The 23,545-nt window shown below is 40.2% G+C and overlaps 1 protein-coding gene across 3 annotated transcripts in view; it reads right to left on the reverse strand.

Moving 5' to 3' along the window:
• The window catches only part of FNDC3B (fibronectin type III domain containing 3B), a 362,568-nt gene that overhangs the window by 130,138 nt on the left and 208,885 nt on the right, over window positions 1-23,545 (reverse strand). For all 3 annotated transcript variants that reach the window (XM_055128349.1, XM_055128351.1, XM_055128350.1), the window contains exons 5-6: window positions 17,870-18,113; window positions 13,782-14,072 (exon numbers count right to left, since the gene is read on the reverse strand). In XM_055128349.1, the coding sequence (XP_054984324.1) occupies window positions 13,782-14,072; window positions 17,870-18,113 (535 nt within the window). The remainder of the gene's footprint in view (window positions 1-13,781; window positions 14,073-17,869; window positions 18,114-23,545) is intronic.

Here is a 23,545-nt window from a genome sequence, read left to right on the forward strand (position 1 = left end):
TAGAATGATGTAGCCTCAGCAAAGGGACATTAGCATTCGATGGCTAGAAAAGGTAAGGAATAGATTTTTCTATATAGCCTCTGGAGAGAGTCTGACCATGTCTGATATCTTAATTTCAGTCCAATGACTAGTGATTTATATAGTGTGACCTCCAAAACTGTATTCTCCAGAATCTCCCCAGAACTATGCAAAGGGACTTATTCTAAATCACTAACATTGTGATAACTTGTTAGTTATGGGACACTAATACAGTCTGTAAAGTGTTAACTTTCATCACAAACAATAGTAAGTTTCAGGATGAATATAGGAAAGCAAGAAAATCAAGCCAAACTAAGTAAACTGAGTTTGTCATGTGTCACGATTGTTCCAGAATTTATCACAAACTTCCATTCTTAATCCATTCTACTACTAACACAAAATTGAAATTTGATGCTGAAATTTGGGATATGGCAGCAACAGCAGGTCCTAAATTTATCCTAAATTTAGTAAAAGACTGACAAACTTGCTCATATGCAGGTACTTACAGAATTTGATGCTGATATTCTAATTTAAATTTCCCATTTTCCTATCTTTTGCACCCAAAACTGCTGCTAAAAACAGTGTAGCAGGAAGAAATATGCTTTCCAAAAGCTGGATAGGAGAACATTCTCTTGACAGCAAACTCTATGGTACCAAACATTAACTATACTGTCGAGTATAATGTAAATCAAAGCCTGAAAATAGCACATGATAATTTATCAAACTGAATAAAACTAAAAAATCACACACAAGTGTTTCCACAAAATATTTAATACCTAGATATTTTGAAAAATGCTTATATAAAATGCAAAATACTTAACACTTAATATTTAATACCTCAGATTTCCTTGGCAAAAAGGGATAATTTTTTTTTCTTTTTGGGTCACACTCGGCGATGCTCAGGGATTACTCCTGGCTCTGCACCCAGGAATTACCCTAGCAATGCTCAGGGGACCATATGGGATGCTGGGAATTGAACCCGGGTCAGTCACATGCAAGGCAAACGTCCTAGCTGCTGTGCTACCACTCCAGCCCTGGTATAATTTTCAAGGATCAGAAACACCATCTAAATAAAGCAGAATCAACATAATTGCCACCGATGAATACGGCTTATCTGGAGAGTGTTTATTTTCTACTTTTGTGTCTTTTACCAGTATTAATCAGTAAGTCTAGCCACTAGTTTCATTTACTTTGGCATCACTGCTTTGGCAACAGTAACCTTATTCCATGATATCTTTATAAAATCTACTATAGCCTCCCTTAAACAGACAACAGGTCTACTATTCCCCTGAAGTTTTATGTTGTGTATATAAAAACAGAAAGAGAAAGAATGGTGAGAATTCTAATTTCTGGTACAAAGCGAGTGAGAGAACATCAGGCATACAAAACCAAAGTTATTAAAGCTATGAAAAGTTGACATCACCAGAGCCATTTTCCATGGAGCAAGAACAAGCCTTATTGAGGAACTGCCTTACATGGACAGGGCCAAACTGCTGACATTCTAAGAATGTTGACTATCCTGTATGAATTTTTACCTAACTTTTACTTTGTGACTTTCCACTTAGCAATTTGACCTCTTAACTCCTCCACGAGAACATCTGCCTCCTCCATCATCTCATCCGCCATTCCCTTATCCTTTTCTTTCCCTGGGAACCCCTGGTCTTTGTCTGTCCTCATCACATGTTTTTTGTCTTTAATTTGAGCCAATGCTATGTTTCCTGAATTGCAATTCCTTGCTATTCCCAAATAAATATCCTTTGCCTTTTTAGTGGTCTCCTGCCTTTTCAAGTTGAAAAGACTGTTCAAACGATTACTGTGACTATATGCCATTTTAACTATAAGGACCATAACTAGAGAAAGGTTACCAACTACCACTAAACTTTTAAAAAAGAAAATGATATAGAAAATAGACACATATGCACTGCATAATTAGGCAAATCAGTAGGATATCTTACTTATTCCATAGTATCTCTAAATATATCATCTAAAAGATAGCCTTTCTTCTATAAAATACTGATGTAGAAATGACTTATCAAATAGGGACTTTTTAAACTCCCTGCATGATGTTGAGTCCACTAAATCCAGACACTGAAGTCTATGGAGAACAATACTTTACAGATACAAAAAACTTTCAATAAACTGAAAACACAGTTTCAAATTGAAAATAGTCTGCAATTGAATTCTAGCCATTCTGTCCAAGATGACAGTATGAGAAGCAAGTAATATTAATACTGCTAGTGTGCTTCAAAATAAAACAAAACAAAACTTGATGGCTGAAGAATTAAGACACCAAGAACTGCTTTTACTTTAAAAATGTACATTTTTTAAACCAGTTTTTAGAGATGCTGATATCTTATGGAGATCCTTGGAGCAACATTCCATCAAAATATAAATCTTCCAGAAAGGCTAAATATTATTATTTTTAATGTGCTTGGCAAGATATTTAAATAGTTCTGAGGAACTCAGTGAACCTAAAATATGGCCAGTTCTACATCACTCCCAGTTTTAAGGATTTTGCTGTTCCATAGACTATTATATCTTTCCAAACAGCAGAAAAAAAGAGGTCATTGTAAGTTCACCATGTGAATTAGGAGTAGCAGTAATAAAAGCCACTTATGATTTTTGCAAATAGCTGGTAGACTACAACTTCCTTCTCACTTCCTCAGGTTACTCTCAAAGTGGTTATAAGACTCTAGAAATCAAGACTTGGGAACTTAATAGAAAAGCTTATCAATATACTCTTTTGTTATATATAAAAATAGTGAACTTTCTTTGTGTTCCTAAGCACTAATTGCTAAGTAAAGTAACCTTGGTTTATAAAAGAATCTGAGAATAATCACGGTATCCTTAATGAACTTAGGTTACTTTTAACAAAGATACATTAAACTAAGGTTAAAGGTATGTCCTTTTCTTGTTTTCAGTTTTAAAATTAAAATGTGAAAAGAGGATGATATTCTAGATTTCCAATTTTTATAAGCACATTAAAACTCTAAGGCATTACTTTAACAACTCAGACCATTAATCAAAATTGAATAACTCAGAATCACATACAGCACACTCCTTTAATTTGCTTATCAAATCAATATATGTTGGCAGTTGACGTTCTAAACCAGCCCATAAGGAAGATATAAATGTAGGAAAGTCCAAATAAGAAAAGAATAAGTAGTTTATTCACATGGAGATCTGTTCAATGTGGAGGGTGTGTAGAGCACAACCGGGTAAAAAGCCTTCCTGCTCGCCACCCCACTCCTCTGGAAAATGTTAACCTAGTGGGAGGGATGAAATACATGAAAATGGAACCACGAGCCCTCTAATTTTTCTGCCTTTTGCTTTTTCCCAAATGAACACTATTCCACGGCTCATTTAATTTTCTCTGTCCACTGTGTTTGCCCCTTTCATTTTACTTGTTTGTGTATTTGGCCATCCCCATGTGCTAGCCCTCTGAGGGCCTTCACTTGCTATCTTGTCCTGAAACTTGACAATCCAGGAGCAAATCAAGCTCACTTCGATGGACCCTCCTGCCTGCCCTTCTCTGAGCACATTTACTACTGGGAAGTGCCTTGTTCTCTGTATGCAGCTAGAAAGTAGTAGTTATAGTTTGGGGGGAAGAGAGGGGGAGAGAGGAATCTGTGTGTGCATATGTGAATTTTCAAAATGCAAACTCAGCCCCAGAGGAGAAACAGAAATTTTGTATGTAGTCAATCACAGCAGCATTTATACTTGTTTGAGTATAAACTGTAAACCACAAGCTGTGAGTGAGCTAGTACCACCCTTATTTTCTATTTCATACTTGTGTTCTCTACTCGATTATTTTCTTGTTGTGGTATTGTTTTCGGACCACACTAGCTGGGCTGTGGGAGTCACTCCCCACACTACTCCAGGGACCCTGTGGTACCAGGGACTGAAACCCGGCCCCCCACATACAGGGAAGTACCCCAGCTTTTTGAGGTGTCTCCCCAGCTCTGCTACTCAATTATTAGTAAAAGTTCATGGTCTCATTAATGCATTAAACCTAGAATGGGGTCTATTAGTCTGCTACACTGTAGAGTGTTTGATGGGCAAATTAAAAGAACCCCTAAACTAAAGCTCATCAAGGCAGAAAGGACACAATTAACAAGTTTGTAATCAAGACTATAAGTGTCACATTACAATACACTGATCCTTCATACCCCGATTGGAATGCCCGCCTCTTCAGACAGCAGGGCAGGAATCCTACACAGAGGATCCCAACAGTTCAACAGTAGAAAATGAGTCACAAAATCAAGGCTGGGATTAGTAGCTGCAAAGCTGGGCTGAAAGTTAGCACAGGGGCAAGACATGCACCTTACAGACTGTGATGCTGGCTGCATCTCTGTATCATATGGCTCTGCTGAGCATCACCTGGTGCAGACCTGGGGGTCTCCCTCAGCATCACCCCACTCTTCAGTGCTCACATTGAACTACTGGCTCAGTGGCCTGGGAGTAGTTGGGAGGGCCCCCCAGGCCAGGCTTCCTGAGCACCACTTGGGTGACCGTCCCCCACCAAAGAGAAAAATAGGTAGAGGCCAAAGAGGTAATATAGACACTGAGGTGGTTGCTTGCCTTGCAAGTGGTTGGGCCAGGTTCAATCCCTGGCACCCCCTGGTCCCCTGAGCATCACTGGAGCTGCCACGGAGGCTCCTGAGCATCATCAGGTGTGGCCCCGGAGCTTCCCTAGCACTGCCAGGGTAGCCTGAAATTTCAACTGACGCAGGACTTGAGTGGTATTGGGGCCCTTGCACTGAACAGCTGGGCTGAGAATTACAGGAAGGCCTGCTTAGAAGTTGCCCCTACGAAGAAAAAGCATTTACAAAGTCATCTAAATTACCAAGAGCCTATTGAAAAAAAAAAAAAGCTAACTATTTCAGGTAATCTCAGCTGTGCAATCATCCCCCACTGAGGTTCAACCTGTGTGTAAACACCTTTTATGACACACCCACAGTTACAGTATTTGACCAAAAGAATAGATAAGTGATGGTAATTGACTTCTGATAGAGATGGAACATTTGTGAAAGACTTCTTAGATTTAGTGGGGTTCCTAGTTTACATACCCGAGTTCTGTCCAAAAACAGTTACAGAGAAGTTGTTGTTTATCCAGGACATCTCCAGCTAGACTCCCTGCCATTTTTATAACACTTTTTTTTTTTGAGGGGGGCACACCTAGCTTTTTTCAGGCTTACTCTTAGCTCTGCGATCAGGGATCATTTTTGATGTGGCTCTAGAGGCCATATTGGGTTCCAGTGAGCAAGCTCGGTTTGGCTGTGTACAAGGCAAGCACGCTACCCACTGTACTATCTCTCTAGCCCTGAGACTTTTAAGACTGAGGTGAGTAAGTGAAAGAAATGTGTTCAGCAGACTCAGGAGGGCCTTCACTCCCCAGTGTCCCCAGAGAACGGAGCGTCCAGACGAGGGAGCAGGAAAGGGGAGTGAGGGGGCTGACTTTTATCCAGGCCACGATGCAGCAGGTTGCTTTCAGACAGCAACAGTTCCAAGTCTCTCTAGAATGGGTGGCCCCTTGCAAAGCCCTCATATCTCAAGTCCCTGGCCCTCAAGGACTCAGTTCGGACTCGGACTGCAGGATGCCTTGGCTGTCACTCGGAGGGGTCACTCAGACTGGACTTCTGCTACAGGAACCACAAGAGACAGATCTTATAAGAAGAAAGATGGCAGGACCTTCCTTTAGATACTTTCCCTGAGTTCTTGTTTTGTTTTGAGCCATACTCAATAGTGTTCAGGCCTTACTCCTGCTGGGATCTGGGATCACTCTTGGCAGGCTGGGAAAATCATATGGGTTGCAGGGGATCGAACCCAGGTTGGCCACATACAAAGCAAGCACCCTACTTGCTGTACTATCACTCTGGTCCCTTGTCTGTTTTTGCTTAGGGCACATAATGCTTTATAATTATACTAATTGTTCATGACAGCCCTCTGAAATTAATAGGGGCTATTAATTATCTGTCTCCTAGCCCCCACCTTTATAAATACATGAGTTTGAATTAAACACAAATCTGTAAGGTCCCCACTAGCATGGTGCTTCTAAGCATGGTGCCTCTGTGATGAAGACCTCTGATGCAAAATTCTATCAGTTAAATGAAAAATCAGACATCCAAGTTTTAACTCAATACAAGGCAGGATTCTACGAGTCCCAGAACCAAATCAGGTCATCACTTAGGTCTGCTGTAAAATCCATGTCAACATGTGTTCTGGGGAGACCTCAATACCTCTCTGATCAATTCCTAGACACCAAAAGGGCTGAAATAATAAGATGGGTTTGTAAGTCAGATACCTCAGATAGTAGAAAAGAATCAAGATTCTACCTCAGTCTTCTAGCAAACGTTATTTTCCAAAGAAACCCTGAAGAACTTATTCACATGTAATTCTCTCATTCATAAATGAAAAATGTGAAGCCCCCAAGAATGATATAATGGGCAGACTTCTTAAATGATATGAGAAAGATATCTTGTTCTGCCTGATGAAAGAATAATGTAGCTAAAAGCTTTAAAAATATCCCAGAGTGCAGCAAAAATATAGGGTACAGAGGAGAAGGGGCAGAGGCACAAAAGATGGATGAGTGCTGTAGACACACAGTGTTCCCTCTGCTCTTCCAGTCCTGAGCTACAATTTGGACTACCACAGTTTCTTCCTTCTTGGGGTGCAGAATTGGTGTTTGAGTGGGTAGTTTGCCAGGCTCTGTCCTGTGGGTGGGATATTCTCAGTGGCTTGCCTGGCTCTGAGAGGGACAGAGGAATCGAACCTGGGTCGGCCGCGTGCAAGGCAAACACCCTACCCGCTCCAATCCTACTGTGTTCCTGCAGAATGAAGTATTCATAGTTGACTTTTGTAGCTCTGGCCCTCCTAAGATAATGCATTCCCTCTGAAAACAGCCTTATGTCCAGTCTATCTTTCTCCCAAATCTTGGTATTTATTCCGAGTGTAGAAAGTCTGCTTTCACCTCAGCCAGTGTCACTCACAGCCTTGGAAACTGGAGGTATGGCAGTTTATTTCTGAGGTAAGGGGGCATTAATCACCCAGTTCCCAGCCAAAGTGAATGTCTCCTGCATTTGGTACAGAGGTCCAGGTTGTGCTTTTAAAAAGTAAGTCTTTTTGGCTTTGTATGGATTATCTTCACTCTTCAGACACTACTTGGCAGAAGCTAGGTGAATTCCACTGACCTGAGATCACACTCTTCTCCCTTCATGTTTTCTTGATATTTTTGCCAAGCTTGGGACTCATGAGCAGATGCACACAGGTGCAAACACACAGGGGTTTTCATCAGCTATAGACTGGGGAGATGAAGCTGTCTTCTCTAACACGCAGGGAGCGAGTGCACACACGTGACCCCTCCACACCCCAGAACCCAGTCTCCATCTGCTTTAGGAGTGAGCCTCACAATAGGAGAGAGTGTGAGCTGCAGAGAGAAATCAGCCCCATGAAATACTTCATTGTGAAGAGAAGAACGATAGTTTATGTTGAGGGGCCCAAGAGCAAAAGAAGATTCCAACCTGCCTCGACCCCCCACATTCTGCACCTTATCGACTGATGTCACGCAGGTCCTTGTATACAAAGGGAACCGCTGTGTGCCACCCAGGCGGGGGGCATAGCCAGCCTGCCAGGGCGCAGTCCATCTGGCAGGAGAGCCAGGCCCCACAAAGGTTCACATTCTCACCCCTTGAGAGGAAAGTGCCGCCCCAGACCCGACGGCAGACAGCCGTGCTCATCTGCAGAAGGAATGGGCTTCCAGGTTAATTTGGGGCAAGTTGTCACTTAAGTCAGATTCTGGCTTCTGAGCAGAGAGAGCAAAACTTAGGGAGAAGAAAATGTGAAGGAGGAACATCTGGGGAGGAATCAGAATTCAAAATCACAGAGTCCGATACTGGAGGGCAGAAGATGGTCTGTTTCTCCAAAAGAGAAAAGCATGAAAATAATGTATCTGCCACTGCTGCCAGTGCTCCGATCAGAAATGATGACTCCATGTGGTGGAATTTCATCTGAAGTGTAACTGAATCTTTGGATTGTCAACAATTCCAAAGGTCAAATGCCAAACGGATGCTGTATCCTCATTTTCTTCTATATTTGGAATTCTTAACCATTCTGCCCCAATGTGTTCTCACGTGGCACTTGACATAATCTATTACTATGTGCTAGCAACAGAGATGTCACATGTGCTACCAGCTCAGCACTGAGCAGGTACAATAAAAGGATTATGATTCAGCTTAAATCAAAGGTTTAAATCAACACCTCTCTATCCCTCCCATCCCTCCCCCACCACACATACATTGGAAATATTGCCTACAAATGGTTAGTCCAGTGGTTCTCCAAGATTACTTGCTTCCTCATTATGGGGGGAGGGGCTAATGAAATATGTATTGCTGGAACCCACTCTCCAAGGACTGCTATTCACTACATCTGAGGAAGGTCATCAGGGCATAGAATCAGCCAGCATCAGAGTGACGACTTGGAGCTGCCATTCTAAGACTGTACAGCCAGCATCAGAGTGAAGGACTTGGCCCTGGGGATAGTTTTGCAGATGGTGTCCCCGATTCCTGTATTCCTCCCCCTGCCAGCCCCAACCCAATTCATTATAGCCATATCAGACTGCTATCTGCTCTCAAAATGCATGCAGGAGTCTAATGGTGGCAGAAGAGAAAGGGAATGAATTTAACTGAGACCAATATAAGACTGAAAAGGAAAAAAAAAGAGGATTGGTTCACTGATAGGAATTTCAAAATCACATCCAAAGTCTAATGAAATGACATTTTGGTGTTTATTGTACAATCCAAAACATGTGCTATTCCATTAAGACTGTCAAATGTTTAAGAGTAAATAAAGACACCCTAGTCAAACCAGGGATGAGTAAAAGCCAGGAGTGTCATTCCGTTGCTCATCGATTTGTTCGAGCTGGCACCAGTAACGTCTCTCATTGAGAGACTTATTGTTACAGTTTTTGGCATATCCAATAGTATGCACAATATACTTTATTAAAAATGCACGCGAGATTTTGACTCAGCTGGATTTTCTCTCTCTCTTCCCATCCCTGACCTCTGTCCCACTCACACCCTAGCACTCTCTCTCTCTCTCTCTCTCTCTCTCTCACACACACACACACACACACACACACACACATACACACTCACACACACAGACACCATCATTTACAGGGTTGCTTAAGTCTTTTCCTATTATTAAACTGCTGATCCTCACAGAAACTTTTCTTTTTTACTCCAACTGCATAATATTAAAACAATATTGCAGCTAACATTATTTTTTCTGAGGAAATAGGACAAAGGGATTCAAGCAGGGGTTGAAAATGAGGAGATTTAGTTATAATCCTGTGTACTGTGTACCACTGGGTAACTTCTTTAAAGCCAAATGCTTTGGTTTGTACTAGGGGTCAATGAAAGGAAGCTTCCATCTCACTTACTGAAGAGCAACAGAAATTCCTTAGCTTCTGTGATGAAAAAGAACATGACAATTTTAAGTGGGCTTTGGCCCCGGAACAGGCTGAAGACCCAGTTCTTGCACAACATTCTGCCCAGAAGGACAAGGTTTTCCATTTCTGTCCTTGAACAACTGTGAACTTGGAGCCCTAGTACTGGTCTAAAGTCAAACGGTAGGGAAGAAAGAAAAAAGGAAAAATATTTTTTCTTTTAACTAAAATACTATAATTATGCCTTCAGAGCATATAGGGAGCTTCAGCCAGGAGAGAATATCTGAACTGGTTCTTGAAGAACTGAGTTGGACACGGCTAGGCATAGACTGAAGGAGAAGAATGAGGCATGTTCAAGAGATCTGAGGCACTGCAGAGAGAGAAGTGAGATGGAAGCTGAACAGTTTAAGTCTATTCTCTGAGCAAGGTCAAACCACTGAGAAGAATGCTTAAAGAGAGCTAGAGTGTCACGTTCAGAACTAATGTAGCTACACCCAAAATACAGAGAAAGAGAAGGAGAAGAAAGTGAACAATCACTCATCCTAAAAGGCAAGACAGTTCTCTAGAATGTCTGTTATAGGTCAGACTAAGCAAAGGTAATCTGAAGTCAAACGCATAAGAAATGTGCAAGGCGATACCAAAGACAGGGTACCCAAGAGACAGTAAGAATATAAGAGCAATGAGGTTATTACCATTACATGAATGTGCTAGGAATTGGTTTTTTTTCATATTTAAGTATCACTATCACTAATGGGGAAAAATATCCATTTTGCAAATAAGAATACGGAAATTTGGGGCATTCTAAAAGCAAATATTTAGCAAGTGATAAAGTCCAATTCCAAGCCAACAATGTTTGCTATCAAAAGTCTCAACTGTTCTTGGCCCACATCACATCATTAACTCCAAACAAGTGTAAGGAGGGCACCGTGGGACTTTGGCCAGCCTGAACTCTTTTCCTGAAGGCAACAGTAAATGAAAGGAAGGACTGTAGAGTAAGTACCCTTAAGTAGTGTAGCAACTTGTTCCAGGAAGAGGAAATGTACAGTGACTGTCTGTGTTCAAACAAGCTTAGTCTGGAAATCTAAACAATACAAGACATAGGATTTATTCCACTAATATTTTCTGATTACTTACTATATTCCAGGCATTGTTTTAGAGGACAGGATAAAATGGTGAATAAAGCAAGTTTTTACCTCAGATCATTTAATGAATCACCACACTGCCCCTGCCCCAGTAACCACCATTTTATTTTTTTTTGAGGGGGTGGAGCTTGGGACACAGTCAGCTGGAGCTCATTTCTGGCTGCATGCTCAGGTATAACTCATGGTAGTGCTCAATGAAGCAGATGCAGAGCTGGAGACTAAATCTGGGTTGGCTGCATGCAAAGCAAGCATCTTACCCCCTCTACTACCTAATCCCACCATCCTTAATATTAAAATAGTGGTAGTTCTGTCTTGACTGTTAGTGGAGGTTTGGCGAAAGGGAACAGGGAGTCAGATCAGGTAAAGAGATGTATTGATCTGATTTATCTGATAATCTATCTGATTAGTGTCAAAGTGTGGTTTTGAGATTGGTATCATTGTATTTTCAATAGAGGCCAACCCTCACAGAGCAATGCAGCTCTAAGGCTGCTCCTAGTAATGCTTGGCCTAAAAGTATGGGCTTGGTGACTTGCTACTTGGCCCCGGCATTCAGAGCAGCTTGGGCCCTGTCATTGGTTGGGGGCCACCAGAACTCAAGTCAGCAGTGCTGGGTGAGCTAAGAAGTGCAGGGATTGAACCAGGGTCTCATGCATGTTGGGCATGTACTGCTCCACTTGAACTACTCCCTGGCCCCTGAGCATCTGCATTTGCTTTGAAATTTCACCAGGGTTTTTCTGTAGTCAAAAGAAGGAGCCCAGACTTAAGAAAATAAGTTTATCTCCATATTTTTGATATAGCTATTAAGTTTTCTTTTTTTGCATGTACTTAAAAGTTTTTTTAACCACAGGATCAGGTATAAATTGAAAGTCTGCCTTTAGAAAGAAGAAATTCTTCCTTATGTGTTAGAAAGGTAATAAAAAAAAAATAGTGTCCCTAAAAAGTTAGGAATCTGAGGTAAAAGGTTGCCCTGCTCTGGAAATGTGGAACTCTTAACCTAAGTAGAATGTGGAAAAAAAAAACCCACATACCACACATAAGTCTATATCCTATTCTCCTGCAAACCACATATGAATGTAAACAGGTCAATCATGCTGGTATTAACTGCAGTTTAATATTAATCAGATGGCACTGTACATTTAAGAATTAAGAGACTTCTTTCCTGGATACAAAAGCAATTGTAGTAAATTCAAGGAAACAGACACCAAGGAGAGTGTCCCCATGTACGAGAGACAGAGAGAAGTCTCTGGGATGCTCTTAGCCAACAGCCCATCCGAGGCAGACAGAATTGAAACATGAGCGACATAATGGAGACCGTGAGGAACAAGAGGCACTTCTGTTCCCTGACTCCATCTGATTCATGTTTCCTTCTTTGCTTTGACAACGAGGAGGCTCAAAGCCAAATATATGGTCAATACCAAGCAACTGCACAGAGTTCTTTTTCTGTATGACTTTACTCATATCTTTGCTTACTTGTCCTCAATTACCTCAGAAACTTATTTTTTAAATATATCTAATTTTTTAAATATATCAGGTTCCTAGCAAAATTCACCTGAGGGACACAGACTGCTCATATGTCCATAGAGACTCCAGGCTAACAATATACAAATCAAAATCCTTCACCAACTTAGTATATTTGCTACTAGTGATGAATCTACACTGACAGGCCATGATCATCCACCATCTAGTCTGAATTAGAATGAAACTCTTCCTGGGGCTGGAGCAATAGCACAGCGGGTAGGGCGTTTGCCTTGCACGTGGCCGACCCGGGTTCGATTCCCAGCATCCCATATGGTCCCCCGAGCACTGCCAGGAGTAATTCCTGAGAGCAGAGCCAGGAGTAACCCCTGAGCATCGCCAGGTGTGATCCCAAAAGCAAAAAAACCTTTCTGTGGCATATTCTCTGGATTTTGACAAATATATGACACAGACCCACCACTACACCAGCATCATGCCAAGTTCACTGTCCTGAAATAGTCCATTGCATGTCTATCCATCCCCTTCTTCCCCTAGTCCTTGGAAACTAGGATCTTTTGATTTTCTCCATTTTGTCTTTCCTGTCACATATCTGGGAGACATGAAATATGCAGCCTTTGTGTTTTGACTTGTTTCACCTTTTTCATAATAATGAGCATTTAAGGTTCTTCCATGTCTTTTAATAAATTTATAACTTTCCCCCTTAAACTTATATTCATTATCTGGATATACCTCAGTCTGTTATCAATCCTTTAAGTTGCCAAAAGACATTTTGGTGGCCTCCAGGTTTGACCATAATAAAGCTCCTACAAACATCCATGTGCAGGTTTTTGTCACAACCTCAGTTTTCTATTAATTCAGGTAAATGGACACTTTGATTCAACATATCAATCTCCCACTGAGCCACATACCTAGTCCCATCTCTCCCATCTCCACCTCTCTCTGAACGCCTCAGTCAGCACAAAAAGTGGCATGAAGCAAGAGCTGGTGCCCAAACAATGCTGGACTTCCATCCTATTGTATAACGATCAATTTCACCATGGCAATGAAGTACCTGTATTTTATTTTATGAGGGATAATTATTCTGCAATCTGAACTAGCCTAGGACTTTTGAAAGTTTGTTTTACTTTGGATCTCTTTTGACATTTGTATAGCTGGAATTATAAGAAAACCAAACAGAAGTAGCTTAGTAAGAAAACTGTCAGATATTTGTTACTGAGATTATTAAGCAGAACATGATATGTTACCATAAAGCAGTATTCCTGCCATGAAGTATCCATTCTTTAGTAAGAAAAAAATCTGAGGTCTGTCTACCGAATCCTTTCTAACCAGGAAAATCAACCACCGTGGAATAACATTCTTATGGAAAAGCTAATGTTTCTTTAAGGATAGCCCTGCCTTGAAAATGCATTCTTTTTTATTCTTCCTTCCTTCTTTTTTTTTGGTTTTGGTTATTTTGTTTTGTTTTGTTTTGTTTTGTTTTGGCAGAGGTCACACCCAGCAGTGCTCAGGGCTTATTCCCGGATCTGTGCTCGGGGCTCACTCCTGGATCTGTGCTCAGGGTTCCCGCTTGGCAGGGCTTGAAGGACAATACGGGATGTCGGAGATGGAGCCCGGGCTGGCCGCGTGCCAGGCCAGTGCCCTCCCCGCTGTACTCTGGCCGCTTGCAAATGCACTCTTACGGGACACCTGGAGCACATTACCTTGCAAGTCGGAATCGTTTGACTTTGGACTGCTTCGGGCCCGCCGCTCGGCCTTCTTGACCCCCGGGCCTCCGCCGCTGCCGCCGCCCCCGCCCCCGCCGCCGCCCCCGCCGTGGCCCTTGCCGTAGCCGTTGTACACCGGGGTGCAGCTGCTCTTGTAGAGGGAGGACGGGGGGCTGTTGAGGCGGTTCTGGCGGTCGATCTGGCGGTCTTTCAGTTTCTTGTGAGGAGGCTTGCTGTACTGGTCTTCTCGGGTAATGTAGCTCGACATGCCGTAGAGTGGTATAATTTCTAAAATGCACGAAAATGACAAATGCAGCTCATTTCTACGTTTTCAATAACAAACTACCAACTGGTCAAGTGACCCGACTCCTGAAGGAGGTTTGAAATGCTGCAGAAGCCAGCACTACAAACGTGCGCAGGAAAATACGGGTTCAAGAATTTCCACTCGTTTCAACTTACGAAGGATCACTAAGGACTCTCCTGTGCATTCGGTAATAATTAGGAGTGCGTGAAAAATACCGAAGACAAGGTTAGTGTCCTCCAAGAGCTCACATACCAACTGAATCTATGTGAAGCGAAAATTACAAATAAGAAACAAAATATCCCTTTTCAAGGCACACTTACAAACACACTTAATACTGCTGCTATTGTTTGATTTCTGGGCCTCTGCTGGCTGTGCTCAGGGCTGACTCCCGGCCCTGGGATCACTCCTGTGAAGGCTGTTAGGGACCCCATAGGTGCTGGTGGCCCCCGAGGCAATGTCTCACAGCTGTATTCTCTCTCCAGACTTTGTTTTGGTGGGTTTTGATTATTTGTACAGCCCACACACAACAGGTCACTGGGGTTCTGGGGCCGCTCCTGGGCATCTGGGCACTGGCCTGCAATGCTGGAGCTAGGGGCCACACCGCCACACGTCCCACCACTTGAGCTATCTCCCCAGAACAGTATATCCACTAGAAAATATGTAGCAATCAGAAAACATGGAATTATGCAGAACACTCCTAAAAGCCAACATTTGAACATAATATGGAAAAATAGGGAAATGAAATATTTTCATTAAGAATAATTACAGGTTCACAGAAACAGAAACCTACAAGGAGTATGTGTAGGGAAAAGGCAGGACATCTCTGAAAACTGCTCACAAACCTCTATTCTGCAGTAATTAGGATGCAAGACAAATTGATTAGTACAGGACCTGATAAGCTCTACTATGCCTATTATTTTAGTCACACAAAAGAAAATGGGAGTCTAAAAAATAACTACATAATCTCGAGGAGAGGAATTTATTGGCAGAGATTTGGCTCAAAAGGTAGCGACACGCACTGCATTTCTAAGGCTGATCCCAGGAGCCACAAATTTCTCTGTCACCACTGGATCTGGCCCTGGTAGTTCATGGAGCATAACCTGGTAATGGGCCCGACAATAATTTCTGAATAATTTCAATCATTTAAAGTTTTAATTAGGGCATTACTAAAAACAGCTATATAAAAAAGAGATTAGGTCCTCTTTTCATGTCCCTAAGAAGAAAAAGGGCTCCATATACATAATGACCATATAAATTGTCATCCACACTGAATACTAGTCAGGTGAAAAGGGAGCATCCTTAGTCATATCACTGGACAAGTGTCCCAAACGAGGACTGTCCCAGGAATACACCAAGAATGTCACCTGAATTGTGACTTGACAACTGGTTAGCAGGTAAAAATCCACTTTCCATAGTCTTCTGTTCACAATACTTACAGAAGATCTTCATAAAGCAAACATTCACAAATAATCAAGTTGTATAGAGATGATATGCCTCAATGTGTAAAGCCCAGGTTTAAGTTCCAGCAAAACACACACACACACACACACACACACACACACACACACATAAACACACACATACACATAGACACACACAAATTCATCTTGAGTGCTATTAAAACCATCTTTTAAAGTATGCCAAGAATTTTTTAACTTATGGTTTGCCAAATTAAATATTTAAACTGTTTTGAGGTATGTGTAATAACTAAGGTAAAAGATAATAAAAATGGCCTTTTATTTATAAAGCAAAGGAATTTTGTGTTACTGCCTTCTTTAATTTGATTCTTAATAAAAGACACTTATTTGCTGAAATCTTTTAATAAAACAATATTGAAATACACTAAAATGAAGAACTACAGTGATTTTTATTGGGGATATTTTGTGAGGGTTCTTTTAGTGTTTGATTCCAATGACAATATGATTCATGCAGTTTGTCTAAAATCTCAAGGAACATCATTCACAAAATAGTAAGTATGAGGCATCTTAATAACAATCTGCTAAAATGAGGTAGTCGCCAAGGCTTCTCACAGTGTTATTAAGCTTATATCCAATAAAAAAAATCCTATATTTAGTTCAAATGTTTTATGCAATTGTGTCAAGTAACAGAACATAGCAGTTAACTAAATTTTTGGGGGGTTAATACAAAGTTTTCAAGTATGTACCTATTTTCTAATGTTTGGGCTTGCTAATGTAATTAGGGAAGACTGGATCTTTTTAAAGATAATCAGCTATAGTCAATTACAATTATTCATTACTGAATATCTGTGTCTATTATAAAGCTCAGTAAATTACTGAGATAAAATATTTTTACTTTAAGTCAAATATTACTGAATACAGTAGTATTTTTACTTAGTGATGTAAGCAGAAATTTATAGTGATAAAATTAGTGCATCTTTACCAGACAATCACAGACCATTAATCATTACCAGAGTAAAGAAAGTTTCATTTTCATCAGTTCCAAACTTTAAGACTATTCTAGGGGAAGGACAAAACCTGATGCTCATGAGTTATTCCATTTGTCTCTCCTCTGGCTGAGCGCCAGCACCTAAGAGAAGCAAAGACTCTTCCTGGCTTTAAGACAGTGTCCTATTCACAAGGGAATGACTGACTTCACCATCTCTCCATACTCCATTATGACAGTATTGAATACTTAATTATCTTGTTTCATTCTAGCAACAACAAAAGGAAAAATGTAATAACAAAAAATCTAAATAATTTTCTAAGTTAACAGAATGTTTTACTTGAAATACCCATCTCTTTTTTTTTTTATTAATAAGGAAAAAAACCAATGTGAGGTAAATATATGGGGGGGTACATAGCTAATAATAGAAGTGAGGTGTTCACAGTCCAAATGTGCTATGATATAAGAAGACATTTTTCACATATTTATTAGTAACACCATAGTGAGAGTTTAATGCAACAAAAAGGCTTCGATCAATAGTCAGATTCAGAAGAAGATCACTATTCAAAGTCCTAATGGTTAAAGTCTAATTTTTACCCTCACTTGTCTGGTTTCTTGTATACATTTTGATAGAGAAGGGCTTTAGACTAAGCCAGTGCCAAGGCCAGAGCTCCTAAGACATAAAGTCTGTGTCTTTGGCACTCTTCCATTACAAGGTAATTATCTGCTTACCACCAGCGTGGCTGGTCGCTACACTAATGGCAATTGATAAACAGCGTTCAGAAGGACATCACGGATTTTGAGTTCTGTCAAGCTGTGACACAGAGTAACCAAGAAACCCAGATATTACTCAGACCTCAAATTATTACCACTGGAAACAGGGTTCCAAATACTTACTAATACTCCTACTGCCAGTCCATAAAATTGGCTAAGAATTGGCATGCTGATTAATCTCAAGCTACTTTCACTTAAATGTATGTCAGTAGGGGATGGAACATACAATGGATCACTGCCCCCGTTCCAAAATAAGAAGCAACTAATCCATACTTTGCTTTCTGTAGGATGAGAAAGAGGGCAGGCTTGAGAAGAGAGGGAAAAAGAGAGGCACAAGGGGAAGGAGAAAGAGAGAGAAGTGACTAGAGGGCAAGAGGGAGGGAAAAAACTGGGAGGGAGGGACAGAAGTCACAGCCCAAAATGTAATTCTTAGAAGAAAATGAATTCAGGACAAAGGAAGCTATGAAATTTCCATGAGCTTTATACAGCACATAACTCTCCTTCCACCATGTTTAATACAGAAGAAATAAAGGACTCTGGTTTTCATAAGACTCTAAAGTGTTTAATCAGTTTCACTAGCTCCTAATACCAGCAATAACCATACCTTGTTCGCCATATATTGTAGGGGGAAGATGATGCTGTGGAAAAAACTGAGGCGGCATATCTCCAGGTCCAGTAACAGGTGGGTAGTAAGCCGTGTGTGAATTGTGGATGAAATGAGGGTGATGCGTCAGGTAGGGGGGTAGGTGATGGGTTGGAGACATGGCTGAGGGGTAGCTTGGGGGGTAGCATTCAGGAGACTGGGGTGTCACCACCACGCGGCGAACACCAGTATTGTCTTCAATCACCTAAAGAAAAGAGCAAAGAGAAAGCATAGCGTTATTAGCAAATGTCCTGTGAATATATGCAATATTAATCACTTTCCTCCTCATTCCATTTTTTTCTCTTTCATGGGTAAAAACAGTGTTTGAATTCCAGTTCTAATTTAATGAGTTAAGTGAATTTTAAAGTCCTAATAATTAACTATTTTGAAAATAGTCACACCATCCATCTGATGCTGATTAAACAAAATGTTTTAGAGATCAAGAGCTTGATAATAAATCTTAACTTTCTCAAAAGCTTCACAGATGAAATCTTCCAAGAGAAATAAATTTGTCAGTTGTGAAGGTCACACCCAGCAGAGTTGGCAGGGCGGGGACCAATGCAATGCAGGGGGAAGAATCCAGGGCTTCACACATTCTAGATCTCTTGAGCCACAGCCACAGCCCCCTTGCTCAGGGAGTTTTATATGTGCTGGATATGACTGTCTGGAATGACCTTGACCATCTCAGTTTAGTGAAGGATCCTCTGGATTAAATAAGTATGCTTTTCCAGGGCTGAGCTGCCAGATGTGTGCAACCAGCATGCACAGTTCCTTCCACAGAGGGACCTTAGGAAACAAAGTTACACTAACTTCAGGAGTCAGATGAGCATTCAAGGACCATTCAATTCAGCACCAAAAGATACGGATGAAATGAGGAGATTGCAATGAGTAGAAACTTGAGCAATCTGAAAATCAGTATGAAAATCAGGATGAAATCAAAATACTCCCATGACCTCCTGATTTTATAGTGTTATGAAAGGAGAGATTACAAGGTGTGAATAAGACCATTTGTAGAAACTGGATAATTCACATTGGTCTAATTCACCAATGTGAACTTAATATGTACACATCTCTGTGGGCAAATTCACAGTATCTTCATGTTACCAAGATCAAACAAATATGGTCCAAGAGAAAATAAGAAATAACTAATACGACAGATATCACAATCAAAAGGAAAAAGCAATGGAGTACATAAAGCAAGAGCAAAGGATTGTACAATCAGAGATTTCATTCAGGCTCCAAAACTGGTAGGCATGTGATAGCTGACAAAACAGCTTTAAGGTAGGAAAAAGGGGACAGTAAGAATTTTTGGGAAAAACTTGGAAGCCGGTCTAGGGTGCTAAAGAAAGTGCCACTCCAAGTATTTCAGGCAACCAGGTACATAGTTCAATGAGACATTTTGCCTCTAACACACACACACACACACACACACACACACACACACTTATACTGTATCTTGGAATGGATTTCTTATTACACCTCAGGAGGCTGATTATAAGCGAAAATAAAATAATTTAACCATTCCTCAAAAAATCTAATAAAAAATACATATGCTCTATGTTTCAATTAAGAAAAATGATGCTGACTACAAAATGGCAACTTTATCAGTGATAGGCTGTACTTTAATCTATAGGATGGGTTTAATGTGGATTAACAGCCATTAATTTTTATGCTAAGAAAACAAAAGTCTTTATATTAATGAACCTATTAGCACCAGTTTCAGAATTAACTACTATGTTAATAGTTCATTGATAACCCAACAGTAATTCCTTAAGATTCGGAGTCACTTCCCTGCTAAAACTCAGAGCATAACTTTTTAAGCATACTTTAATAAGTGTAATCTCCTTTGAGTCTTAACAAGCTAATCACATTAGCCTCAATGATGAGTGCATGTCTGCTAATTTACAGGTATATTTGAAATGGTGCTTAGACATTGAAAATTCTAATGCATATGCTAGTACTTGCCATGAAAGCATTGCTTTAGTTTTGCCTAAAATACAGAATGAATATACCTGATAACATACCTTGAATAATTTTAGCATAAATAGTTTTTTTCATTCCTTTCAACCTCCTCAAAAAAATTAAACGTGTTCTTCCAAACACATTTTTGAGGCCAACATTTTCCTGCTGCCAAACCAGAGGAGTGCCCTAGAGATAGTACAGCAGTCCAACCTGGGCTCCATATGGAACCACATGGTTCCCCATACATTGGCAAATCTGGAGGACCTGATCCTGTGGGGGTTCTCTAGGTATCACTGGCATCTCAGGGCCTGAGTAGCAGCATCTCCTCAGGCCCTTGCCTGGAACTGCCAGCTTAGTTGGCTGAGAATATCTGGTGGGAATGAACAGGCCTCTGAGCACTGTTTGGGAGGCCCCAAACAGAAGCAAAGACATCAAACACACGAAAAAGAAAGCTAGAGATAAATCCCTAATAAACATTTATGCAAAACCCATACTATGTCAAGAGGACAAAGTATGAGGCTGTAGGTATGGCTCGAGTGGTAAGATGCTGTGGGATGAGCAAGGTCCTGAGTTTGTTCCTTAGCACTGCATGCCTCTCCACATTACCACACAGCTAGATGACAAAGCCATAGCTAACATCTTAATGGATAACAGATATAAAACTGAAAGCATTTCAGTTGTCACAAGAAAAACAGATGTTCACTCTCACAGCTGTTATTCAAATATAATTAACAGTACTGGCCAAGCAATAAGACAAGAAAAATAAAGAGAAGCCAAACTTGAAATAAAGAATCAAAACTATCGGGGCTAGGGCAATAGCACAGCAGGTAGGGCATTTTCCTTGCACGTGGCCGATCCGGGTTCGATTCCCAGCATCCCATATGGTACCCTGAGCACTGCCAGGAGTGATTCCTGACTGCAGAGCCAGGAGTAACCCCTATGCATCACCGGGTGTGACCCAAAAAGAAAAAAAAACTATCACTATCTACAGATGACTAATAATATACATAGAGATTCTAACATATCCACTAAAAAAAGTGAGAAATAGAAATAGAAAGTTACAGGTTAAAAATCAATATACAAAAGCATTAGTATTTCAGAGGCTGAAAAGATAGTGTAGCAGGTAACAACTAACCCAGGTTCAATCCCCAGCACCACATATAGTCAGTCATCTGAGGAGTGATGCCTGGCAGGAGTGATGCCTTGGTGCAGAGCCAGGAATAAGCCCTGAGTGAGCTGGTGTGGCCCCCTTACCAAAAAAGAATCAGCTATATTTCTTAAATCAACAGAACAATCTCATTTATAATCAACACTTAAAAGAAATGAATATCTAGGAAGGGCTTCAAATCCCTTCCCAGGTATTCAAATACCAATTTTAAAAACACTATCAAAAGAAATCACAAAGGAATATATGGATAGTATGTACTAATGAATTGAAAGGATTAACATTTTTAATACAACTATTCTTCCAAAGCAACAAATTCAAAACAAATACTCTTAAAACTTCAATAGCATCCCTCCAATGGCAAGGAAACATAACAAGAATCACTGAAATTTGTATAGTCATAAAAGACTCTGAATACAAAACAATCGTGAAAAAAAAATGGAGGCATCATTCTCTCCAAGCACAAACTATACTATAAACATAGAACAGTAAAAACTGTGGTGCTGGTGTAAAAATAAATAAATCAAACAGAATAGAACTGAGAACCCAGAAATAACTTCTCATGTATACAGGCAGTTAATTTACAACAAAGAAACAAAGAGTATAAATTAAAGAGAGGAATATATCTTCAATAATTTAACTGGTGATGGGAAAACTGGATAGTTACATGCAAAAGAATGAAACTGGACCAGAATTTAACATCACGTACAAAGGGAACTCAAAATAGATTTCATACTTGGATGTTAGAACTGAAATCATAAAACATGTAGAAGAAAATATATAACATTCCAAAATTTCATGATTTATTTGGGTATTAAACTCCAATAAAGGGAACAAAAGCAAAAGTAAACACATGGGACTACTCAAACCAAGAAGCTTCTGCATAATAAAACTATCACTGAAATGAAGAAAAAAAAACTTCTACTGAATAGGAAAAAAATATTCACACATTACATGTATGTCAAAGGGCTCAATTCAAAGGAACTTAAGAACTTACAACACCTACAACAACAACAAAACATCAAAAATGGGAAATAAGCTAAACAAATTCTTATCCAGAGAAACATGGATGGCCAAAATATACATTAAAATAAAAATGTCCATTAACACTAGTTATCAGGGAAATATAAATGAAAATGATATTGAGATGAAATGCTCATATTAAAAGACTAGACGCAAAGATTGGCTGTAAGGACATGAAGAGAAAGGAACCATGTACAGTGTTGGTGAGAACACAGTCCAGTCTAACCTTAATGAAAATAGTATGACGATTACTCAAATAATGAAAAACCTCCCACGTGACCCAGCAATTCTACTAGAAATCATCTCAGCAAAATGCAGTCCTATGCGTGGGCCATCGAGTGTGAGTATACCCTCACTGGAGGTGATTAGGACAGACGTGCAGAGGGAAGAGCTTGCAGAGCACAGGGAGAGGAAGGCTATTTACCAACCCAGGAGAAAGGCCTCAGAAGAAACCAACTTTGCTGTCCTCTCAGTCTCAGATCTGTAGCCTCCAGAATTATTGGAAAATAGTTTATTAGTTAAGCCACCCAGTTCTTAGTATACTTGATTTTGGTGGCTGAAAAATAAATATACTACTTAGTAATCTCCTTCCTCTACCTTAAGCTCTATTTGCCTTGTCTGTTTAAAAACAAAAGTAATGAATATTCTCAGGTTGAAAAAGAACATCAGTCTGACTGCGATTCTGATTCTTTATCATGTCTGTGTATTCCCATCAGTAAGTATTTATTGAGATTCTTCATGTGCCTAGCACCCTTGCTATCCTGTGGCCTAGACACAAAAATAAGAGGACAGATGCGGCACAAAAGGTTAAAAGAGGGAGAATGCCTGTCTGGCCTGCAATCTTTTTAGAAGTATGACAAAGAGACCAGTTGAAACCAAATAAAACAGCCTGGGGACAACAAAAAGTGAGCACTAAAGAGGGAGGCAGTTAGAAAGAGATGAGAAAGCCCGTGGCTTTCTCATTTATACCACTTAACTGACATTCCTTCATGAATTCATGAATCTGACATTCATACCACTTAACTTCTGGTACTATGGAGATATAGGTATTAGCATCCTTGTAGCACGTGAAAGCAAGGCATAGAATGACTCAGATGGACATCCAGTTTAGTTGCTGAATTGGATTTTTCACTCTGAGCTGAAGCTTAAGGTTCTACCATGTGGAGAATTATATATGAGTTAGGTACACTGAGGAACAAAATGTAAACAATAAACTGTAAGAGACTGGGTCTATAAGTCATTAACAGTTGTGAAAAGACTCAAGACACAACCATTTAATTATTACTGAATGTTCAGAATATAAATAAGTTATCATGCTGTTAAAGTAACTGATAGCTGATAATAGTCAAACCTTAACTAGCAGCTACTACTCTTAGTATTATTACTTCGTTACATCCTCCCAACAATTCTGTGTGGCAAAGATGTCACTCTCATATTAGAGGAAACTGGATAGAGCTGAGGGAAGTTACGAGAACTTCCTAGGTCAG

This window comes from Sorex araneus, chromosome 2 (genome assembly GCF_027595985.1).
Source record: "Sorex araneus isolate mSorAra2 chromosome 2, mSorAra2.pri, whole genome shotgun sequence".
NCBI lineage: Eukaryota > Metazoa > Chordata > Mammalia > Eulipotyphla > Soricidae > Sorex > Sorex araneus.